Source organism: Osmerus eperlanus, chromosome 20, assembly GCF_963692335.1.
Source record: "Osmerus eperlanus chromosome 20, fOsmEpe2.1, whole genome shotgun sequence".
In the NCBI taxonomy this organism is placed as follows: Eukaryota; Metazoa; Chordata; class Actinopteri; order Osmeriformes; family Osmeridae; genus Osmerus; species Osmerus eperlanus.
This window is the reverse complement of record NC_085037.1, coordinates 10,143,551-10,152,722: the sequence shown is the minus strand read 5'-3', so window position 1 is coordinate 10,152,722 and position 9,172 is coordinate 10,143,551. Positions and strand designations below refer to the sequence as shown.

Sequence of the window (9,172 nt, the reverse complement as noted above, 5' to 3'; positions counted from 1 at the left end):
ATAATAGCAGCTTAACAATTTGAGTGAAAAGTTACATTTTTGACAAATTTACATGGATGTCAGAATATCTTAGTATTTGCTATGTCCCCTGCTGCAAAAATCAAAAAGCTTTAATAACAGCAAATATTGATTTCACAAATTAATGACCCATGTTATCCAAACATAATTTGATTGTGTTCCAAGGAGCTTTTTGTGATATATCACATAATGCTTGGCTTTCTCTGTTTTCAATTCCCCCTTATGGTCTCAGAGTTTTGGACCCTACTGTATATAAAACTGTATGACACAACTTTACTGTTTATTATTATTTATATACTGTCTATTCAGTATATTGTCTATACAATATATTATTTTGAGGGTATGAGTCACAATAATGGTGTCAACCAAGTAGGCTAGTCAAAGGGAATGTTTGGTGGTGAAAAGGAGTGATGTCTGTGTTGTGTTGCCTACTTTCCCTTCCAAAGGCGTTGGGATACAAGTGCCTCCCTGTGGTAGTAAACAGCAGAGGGTGCTGTTGAACCACCAGGTCAGTCACTGAGAGACTGAACTCCCAAGCTGCAGTTCAGATGTGTATGGTCCTGTCTCTAACCTACATTACAGTTGGGTTGATGGATGACTAGCACTAAATGCGACACCAGACCAGATATCAACTCTGCTTTTTGTTCTCTCCTATTTCTGTTACCAAGAGCTGTACACAACCAATGTTGTACGTGCATCCGTGAAACTGGATGTTTGAAATCTAGGACTGTAAAAGTAGTTTTGCGTGTACATTTTTTATATGGCACATTTGTGTGTGAATGTGTGTTTGTTATGTCACACAGAAGGCATTGGACTGCACACTTGACAGTGAACACACTGTCACTTTCCCTCTATTGTTTGAATGAGGATGAATAAGTTAATCAATCCCAGGAGATGAATGGCTTGTGTTCCCTTGTTGCTCCTGACCACTCTCTTCTCTCTCCCTCTCCCTGTGCAAACATGCGCCCCTTTCTTTTTACCACTCCCCACAGTTACTCGGTATCTTGCTTTTAGCCTTTGAACAATGAAATTTGACTCTCTTTAATTACTTCCAGATGTCCACCCACCAACTGCCACCCCACTCACACAAACTCTCAAAACCCTAACCCCACCTGACCCCTCCCCCACCCCTCTATTTCTCTCAATGGCAAAATAGAACTCAGAGGGTCAAAGGGAGTGGAATTCCTCCACACCAGACACTGGAGCTGGGTAAATGCGTTTACCAAACATTCTTATTCCTCTCACCAGTGCCGTGGACAGGATACTAATTTCTAGTGCTCACAGTGTTAGGTTGATCTGAGCATTAGAATGGCACATTTATACATGTCCAATGTTGTTCAAATGTTGTGGAATGTTGTTTGTGTGATGTTGAAACTGATAAGTAGCAGCAGAAGCTAGGGTGTGAAGCCAAGGTCTCGTCTGGGACACAATCCTCCCTCATTTCCCCTTCTCTCCCTCTTTATCCCTCTCCCTTTTTCTCTCTCCCTCTATACCCATTTCCTTCTCCCTCTCTCCCTCTTTCTTTCTTCCTTTACACCCCTATCCCCCTCACTCCTTTCCCTCTCTCCCCCTGTCTCCATCTCTTCATTTCCCTCTCCCCTCCTCTCTCCCTGTCGCTCTCTCTCTCTTTTTCTCTCCTCTGTCTTCTCCCCTCGATGGGAACCAGCTGGGCTGAGCTGGGGGAGGGACTGGAGGAAGCGGGAATGGTGGGATGGAGGGAGGGAAAGAGAGGGGGGCTGCAGGCATGTGGCCCAGGTGCTCCCTGCACTCCCATAACACAACACTGCTGCAGACAGCCACACACACTGACGCACACACACACACACACACAAAAACACTCACTGGCAGACACACTTACATGCCTATACTGTACACTTGCCTGTGCACATACAAGTATGCCTGCACACTAGCACAGTCACTTTCACGGATGCTTGGTCTGCACAACCCCCCCCCCCCCCCCCCCCCCCACACACACACACACACAGCAGATAGAGTTAATGCTGTATGTTGTGTAGATCTGTGATGTCTGGCTCGGGAGCGGATAATGACCTAAACAGCTGCTGCTGCTCAAGTCAGCTCTCTACCCCCTGCCTCCCCAAATGCTCCTTCACTCTTCCATCTCCTCATCTTCATTCTTTGCTCTTTTTCACCTAGCTAGGTTGCTTTCTCTCTCTCTCTTTCACACGCAAACAGGATTGTATTAGTGACTATTTGTTGATGAGTCTAACTGTAAAAGATCAATGTAAAACACAAAGCCAGCTGAGCTGCCCCCTCTTCTACTATTTGTCTTGATTAGTATCATGAGCTTTAGATATACTCTCTTTTCATGTGGCGTTCACTTGGCTTTGCCTGGGAGTCTGTTTCACATATTCTTAATCCCTGTTGACTAGCTAGAGGTCCTCCACAAAAGCAGGCTGTTGCAATTGCATGTTTTTTCAGACAATAACCGGCATGTGTTTCAAATAAGGCGACTTCCGTCACTTTGTGTGAAGCTGATCATTACCCAGAGACCTGCTGTGTTTTAGTGTGTGCGTGCGAGTGTGTGCGTGTAAATTTGTCAGAACCCTCTCAGCCCTTTGTGGTGAATCATGGCTTTAATTGCATCCCCCTCTGTGCTTGTGTGTTTGCATATTTGAAACGTGCTTGTGTGACTTGATTTGTCATAGAGAGCAAGTCTCCCAGCCTCTGTGATGTGCATCCTATGGTAGGACATATAAACACGATAGAACTGGTTGCCGGTTCGATTCCTGGCTGTGCAATGATGTTGTGTCCTTGGGCAAGGCACTTCACCCTACTCTCCTCGGTGTGATGTCCCTGTACTTACTGTAAGTCGCTCTGGATAAGAACGTCTGCTAAATGACTAAATGTCAATGGTCATGCCACTGCTCAGGCTGGTCATGTATGTTAAGCTAGTGTTGTGGTGTAATTAAGTTTTTTTCTGAAGCAATGCTTGGCAACAATGTAGAACTATCTGATGCATAGTGTGATAGTCTTCTAGAGATACATGAGCCCATACAAACACACACACACACACTCACACACACACCAGAATTCTAACAGAGAGGGGTTTCAACATCAGAACTCAACAGTACAGAAACCTAACACTCCTTAGATGACCTACATACGGTGCCAACTCTCTTTTTCTCTCTCACACACACAGACTGTAACATTAACATGCTCGGAAAAAAAACAGGCGTGCTCAAGTGAAGAGAGATATAACCTTCGCTCTTTCTCTCGTCTTTTCCTCTCTCTGTCTCTCTCTCTCTCTGACAGAATTGGGTCTCTCTTTATGTTAAGGGAGTGTGCTCTGGTGTTGATTGGAACAATCCTACAGTGTTGGCGAAGTGAGGGACGATATTAAGACGATGGGAAGATGGTCTTATAAAACCAGACTGGGTCTGTCTTTGTGTTCAGGCACCGTGACAGACAGCTCTGTCTGGGGTCCTCAATGCTTCCCTTTGTAAAAGTCTAAAGTGGGTCAGCTCCAGAGGTCCCATAACACAATCCTCTGTCTAAAATTGTATCTGCCCATTCAGTTTCTTTCCCCTCTCACTTTCTTGCTCTCTCTAGACACTTTCAATGTATGCATTTGCACATTTTCTCAGTCTAGCTCCCTCTCTCATTCTCCAACTCTCTCCATCTCTTCAGCCCTCCTGTTCTTCTCTCACTGACAGAGGGAAAGACATTTGTCTCTACAGGTCATGCATGCATTTTTTCCCTTCATCTCTTCCTCTTCTTTCCTCTCTTCCTGTCACTCACCCGTCCAAATTCTTCGGCTAAAATATAACAATACCTCCTTGTATATTCCAGTGGTCAGACCAGACACCTGGTTTGGACTTTTATAAATATTTATAAAATTCTATTCTATTGCACAACGGACTGACTGTTAACTCTGAGATGCAACGACAGGGACAATAAATGTTTCCCTTCTGTCCAACTGAGAGACCAAATAGTTAAGGAGGTGAGCATGATTGAGATGGCGGGGAAGGGGGAGTGGGGGTGTACCAGAGACCAGAAATTCATGTGAAGGCTAGACAGGAAATGACCTCGCTGAAACAGGGGGGTTCCCTGGTGGGTCCACATTTCTTCCTCTCTCTCTCTCTCTCTCTCTCTCTCTCTCTCTCTCTCTCTCTCTCTCTCTCTCTCTCTCTCTCTCTCTCTCTCTCTCTGTATTTCTCCCTCTCTCTATGTCACATACACACAGTCACATAAACAGTCCTATTCCCACTGCTGGGAGGACTAGTGACAGTATGATGTCTATAGATAGACATGCATAAGAACAAAAGCTGGCCCTTCCTCAGTTCTGGCAACAGCCTTTAGGATCTACAAGAGTAATCCAGTAGAACCCTTTGGAAAACACCGCATTTTTCATTCTCAGAGGTGGTTAAATCACTTTGTGTGTACATCGTTGAGTGTGTGTGTGTGTGTATGTTTGTCTGTGTGCGTGTGTGAGGTGGGTGCATGTAGCTCTTTACTGACTGGCTGTCCTCCCTATGGTTGAACACAACCCCTACCCTCTCAAGCTTAGTGTATGACTGGAATTTCAATCAAACGTAGTTGATCATGTTTTAAAAAAAGATTTACAATGTCTTGATGACAAAGCTACTTTCAGGTGCCTTGGGCCTCCTTCATTGGCGACCTGTGTTGGTGTAGGTCCAGTGGTAGAGAGGATGACTGTGGGTAAGTGCTCTACCTCATGTGCCATAAAGGTCCAGATGTCTTGGCAGAGACCCACTTCCATACAGGGCACACTTCTCAAAGGGCATCAGACCCACACAAAATCACACTCAAAATCACACTACTCTTCCAGTGAGACACACTGTGTCCTGACATAACGTACATTGCCTACAAGTATTTAATTCCCCTTCTTTCAAGTCTAGATCTAAATTATGATTTGGCACCCTGCCTTTGCAGTCTTAACACACACATAATGATCTGAATTCCACTTGGAGAAATGTGAACCATCTGTGAGCCGTGACTGACTTGTCCCAACTATGCAGGCTTTTTGTTCCATGATAAGGACTGGAGCAAATGACTCTTATGTTGTTTGAGTCTTAAGCTGTTCAGTGTGTTTCTGTTTAAGGTTGTACCTGTATTGGTTACACCTGGCTACATACCTCAGGAGGGAAAGCCAGTATGCACTCTTTTACAGTGCCATAGCCTAAAGCAAGCATATCACATGATCCAAAATCTGAAATGGTGAACATCAGTAACGTCTTATATCATAATTTCTTAATTATGCCGAAAGCCTATGATAATTAAAGTAGTGTGCGTTTTTCTTCATAACTTCTGCTCATAACTTCTGCGAGTACGGCGGGGTCGCTATGGAACCCGCGTGGGAAGGAAAGCCTCCCGTCTGCTTTCTCCATATCATCGCCTGTTCCAAGCTTGAGACCCCCGGGGGTGCGGGGGCGCGCGGATAACTCGGTCAAAGGGTTCAGACATCTCTCTCTGTTCCTCTCCAAAAAGAGAGTATTGGATACTAGATATAACGTGTGTACATACATCCCAAGCTTTTGATTAGTTACAGCGTGAGTGTGTATGTGTGTGTGTATAGGCTACCCGCAGCGCGCGCACTACTAGGTCCTGTGCGCCAAGTGCTGTCCACATCTGCTGCTGGTGGGGACTGAGGGGCGGGGAGAGGCGGTGTGTATGAGAGTGTGTGTGTTTGTGTATGCGCTCTGCGCCTGAACTCTTTTGCGGAGGTCTGTAATTTGCACCAGATGACCACTTGGGGATGGAGGTTTTTAGGGAGGTGAGCGTTTCCTCACACGACATGAGAGCGCAGCGCACAAATTAACTTATTCTATGGAGTAGAAATGGATCCAGTCTCGGTACATTAAATATAATTTTCCTATGCACTTCTCAGAGCATCAAGTGAATCATGGAAATGTCAGACGTCATCGTGAGATTGGAGAGTCGCATTAGCTGCACTTGATCGACACAAAGGGAATGCCTCAGACGCCTGTGCCAACTGCCATTTGGGAATGGATACCGGTAATTTCATAGCGGTCATCTGCTTTCTGCTTTTTTCGTGCGCCGGGCCACTATCATCCTCACCCGCCAGCGACTTTTGTCCAGAACGCTGTGACTGCCAGCACGCGCAGCACCTCCTGTGCACAAACCGCGGGCTGCGCGTGGTGCCCAAAGTCGCCTCAAGGGTCCCCCAGGACGTGCTCATCTTCAGCCTCGGTGGGAACTTCATCGGTAATATCTCCGCTTTTGACTTCACGCGGTACAGTAATCTAATAAGACTGAATCTGCAGTACAATCAAATACATTCTATCCACCCAAAAGCGTTCGAGAAACTCTCCAAATTAGAGGAGCTGTATTTGGGCCATAATCTATTATCAACCATACCCCTTGGAACTTTACAATACCTGAATAAATTGACTACTTTATATAGTAATAACAATGATATTCATAACATTTCTCCAGAATTGTTTGGTAATTTGGAGAACCTTGTTAAACTGCGTCTGGATGGGAACGCAATAGAAATGTTGCAGGACTCTGTTTTTAAAAGGCTCACAAATCTGCATTATCTCCATCTAGAATCGAACCAGCTACACCACGTCCATAAAAATGCATTCTCGATGCTCACCAAACTCCGCTTTTTAAACTTGTCTCACAACAAGCAGTCAGCTGTGCGTAATGTTTTCACATTTTCCCAGCTCAGGGCTCTGACAACGCTCATTATGTCCGATAATGAAATTCAACACGTCGGTAATCACGTCTTCCAAAATCTTAAGAAACTGTCAAAACTCTCCCTCAGCAACAACAAAATATCTCGTTTGGAAAAAGAGGCTTTGAATGGTCTCACGAGCGTGAGAGAATTTTTGATTGATGGGAATGAGCTTGAGGAAATCCCAGCGGGAATTCTTGACTCGCTGGTGCACGTCGAAGAGCTGGATTTAAGTCGCAACCGGATTTCTACAGTGGATTCAACGGCATTTACACAGTTGAAGCACCTTAGGACATTGAAATTAAAAGACAACCGGCTGACGAGTCTCTCCGGTAATATATTTGCCCTCAACAGTCTCCTGTACGATTTAGATCTCCATGGCAACAACTGGACGTGCGACTGTCGCCTAGGGGAACTGAAGCGGTGGATGACCTCAGCGCATTCTCAAGGCAAGCTGCTGACTGTCTTTGTGCAGTGTCATCACCCTGCAACCCTGAGGGGCAAGTATTTGGACTATGTCAACAACTCCCAGTTGCAACCCCCTGGGAACTGGACCACATTATGTGAGAGCCAAATTAATCCTGAGGAGAGCAGAGGTGGCGGGGTCTTGGAGAAGGACAGGGGGAGGAGGGAGGGGAATGGAATGATGGAGGAGAGGGGAAGAGGAGGAGGACAGGAGAGAAACGTGGGTAGGAGAGGGACAGAACGAGAGGATAGAGAAACAGTAGATGTGGAGAGGAGAGATGGGAGAGAGGGAGAAGAGGAGAAAAAAGAAATGAAAAAAGAGGTCGGTATCCAGGGAGACCAAGGAGGTACAGTGGACAAATCTCCATCAAATGAGAATAGGAAGAGAAAGAAAAAGAAAAATCTGCCCGCTGCAGAGGTTGCTGGGAAGGGTGAGAAAGGTAGACAGGGTTCAACACTGGGCGGCAACACTCCCACGACAGAACCCCAAAGCCACACCACCAGCAGCGCCCTAGAGCCCCACAGCCCAGTCCCAGAGCTGACCACACCTGCAGTCCAGAGAGACGAGGGCTTTGACATGCTGAGGGCTGAGAAGGACGACGTCTTACCTGTGGTCACCGACCCTTGCGTGTTCAACCGTCATTTCATCACCAATGTGACCGTGGATCAAGTCACCTCCAGCACTGCCACGGTCCACTGGACCACCCGTGACCACAACCACCATACATCGGGACTTGGAACGAGACTGGACGAGGTCCACTACCGGGTTCTGTTTGATCGCTTTGGGACCACCGAGCGTTTCCCCCGCTACGTGTACGCCCGTGGTGCCGCTCGCTCCGTCATGCTGCGGGAGCTTATTCCATACGTCACTTACATGGTGTGTGTGGAGGGTGTGGTGGGAGGGGCAGTGTGTCAGGTGGCGCCCCGTGACCATTGTGCTGGATTGGTTACCCTCGTAGAGGGGCGTCGCTCAGGCCAGGGACTAACCTCTGACCTCCAGCTGGTCACCGTGGCAACCCTGGCAGGTAACGGCGTGCTCCTGCTGGTGATTGGCGGAGCGTGGCTGGGGCGGAGCCTGAAGCGACGGCTGCAGAGGAGGAAGTCGGCAGTACATGTCCGCCACATGTACTCCACCCGGCGACCGTTTCGTTCAGCCATGGCAACGGCAGCCGTGTCTTCAGACTTCACAAGCTTCCAGAGCAGTCGTCTGCCCCGACTGGGACCTCTGGAGGAGGGGGACCTCATCGAGTTCCCCTGCGACCGCTTTCTAGACAGCAGCACCACCCACAGGGAGGACATGCAGAGGTTCTCTGACTAGAACCTAGAACAATCAAACCCAACAGTACCGTGACAGCTTGTCGTGACAGATCCACTCAAATCCCTCCACCCCCCCCCCCCCCTCCACACATGGACAATGGGCCACTGGGACAAGTTCCTGACCACAGCAGGATCACATGTGATGTTGCTGTTGGCTTTAGGTTAGGTTTTGACTAAACAGCTGAGCTCATCAGAGCCCTCTCACTCTACAGGAAGTCCATCCCTCAGACTTCCTCTGCTTCCTAAGGCTTTTGTATCCTCTTTCATTTCCTTGCACCTGTGAGTGTTTATGCACGTTTGTGAGAGCGTGTGTGTGCGCAAGTGTGAATGTGATTTGATTTCGGTGGTGCTGTTATTGAACTTTTGAACAAAATGTCTTTTTATATTATTTTGTACACAGAATAAATGTAACCTGCTGATAATTGTATCTGCTGGGTGGCAGAAAAATACTTTGTATAATTTGTGGTGCTTTTATACTTTCATACTGAACATATACTGTATTTTGTAATGTATTGCTATATTTTGGATGAGGATAAGAATAATGTTTTCTCACAGTATGACTAATAAGCCTATGGTTCTTTGTGTGGAAATTCAAATGCAAGTGCAATCATGAAAGTTCAGTGTTTTTCTGACAATGAAAATAAACAAACCATATGAATGTATTTCTCTGTGTGTGAGTTTCGTTAGACA

The 9,172-nt window shown here is 46.6% G+C and overlaps 1 protein-coding gene across 2 annotated transcripts in view; it reads left to right on the top strand.

Moving 5' to 3' along the window:
• tril (TLR4 interactor with leucine-rich repeats) overlaps positions 1-8,565 on the top strand; it is a 116,974-nt gene extending 108,409 nt beyond the window's left edge. The window contains exon 2 of one of the 2 annotated variants that reach the window (XM_062486790.1): positions 6,690-8,565. In XM_062486790.1, the coding sequence (XP_062342774.1) occupies positions 6,714-8,483 (1,770 nt within the window). In that variant the 5' untranslated portion in view covers positions 6,690-6,713 and the 3' untranslated portion in view covers positions 8,484-8,565. Of the gene's footprint in view, positions 1-5,729 lie in introns of those variants that run through there. The other variant, XM_062486789.1, reaches the window with a different exon arrangement.
• The last annotated feature ends 607 nt before the right edge of the window (positions 8,566-9,172 follow it).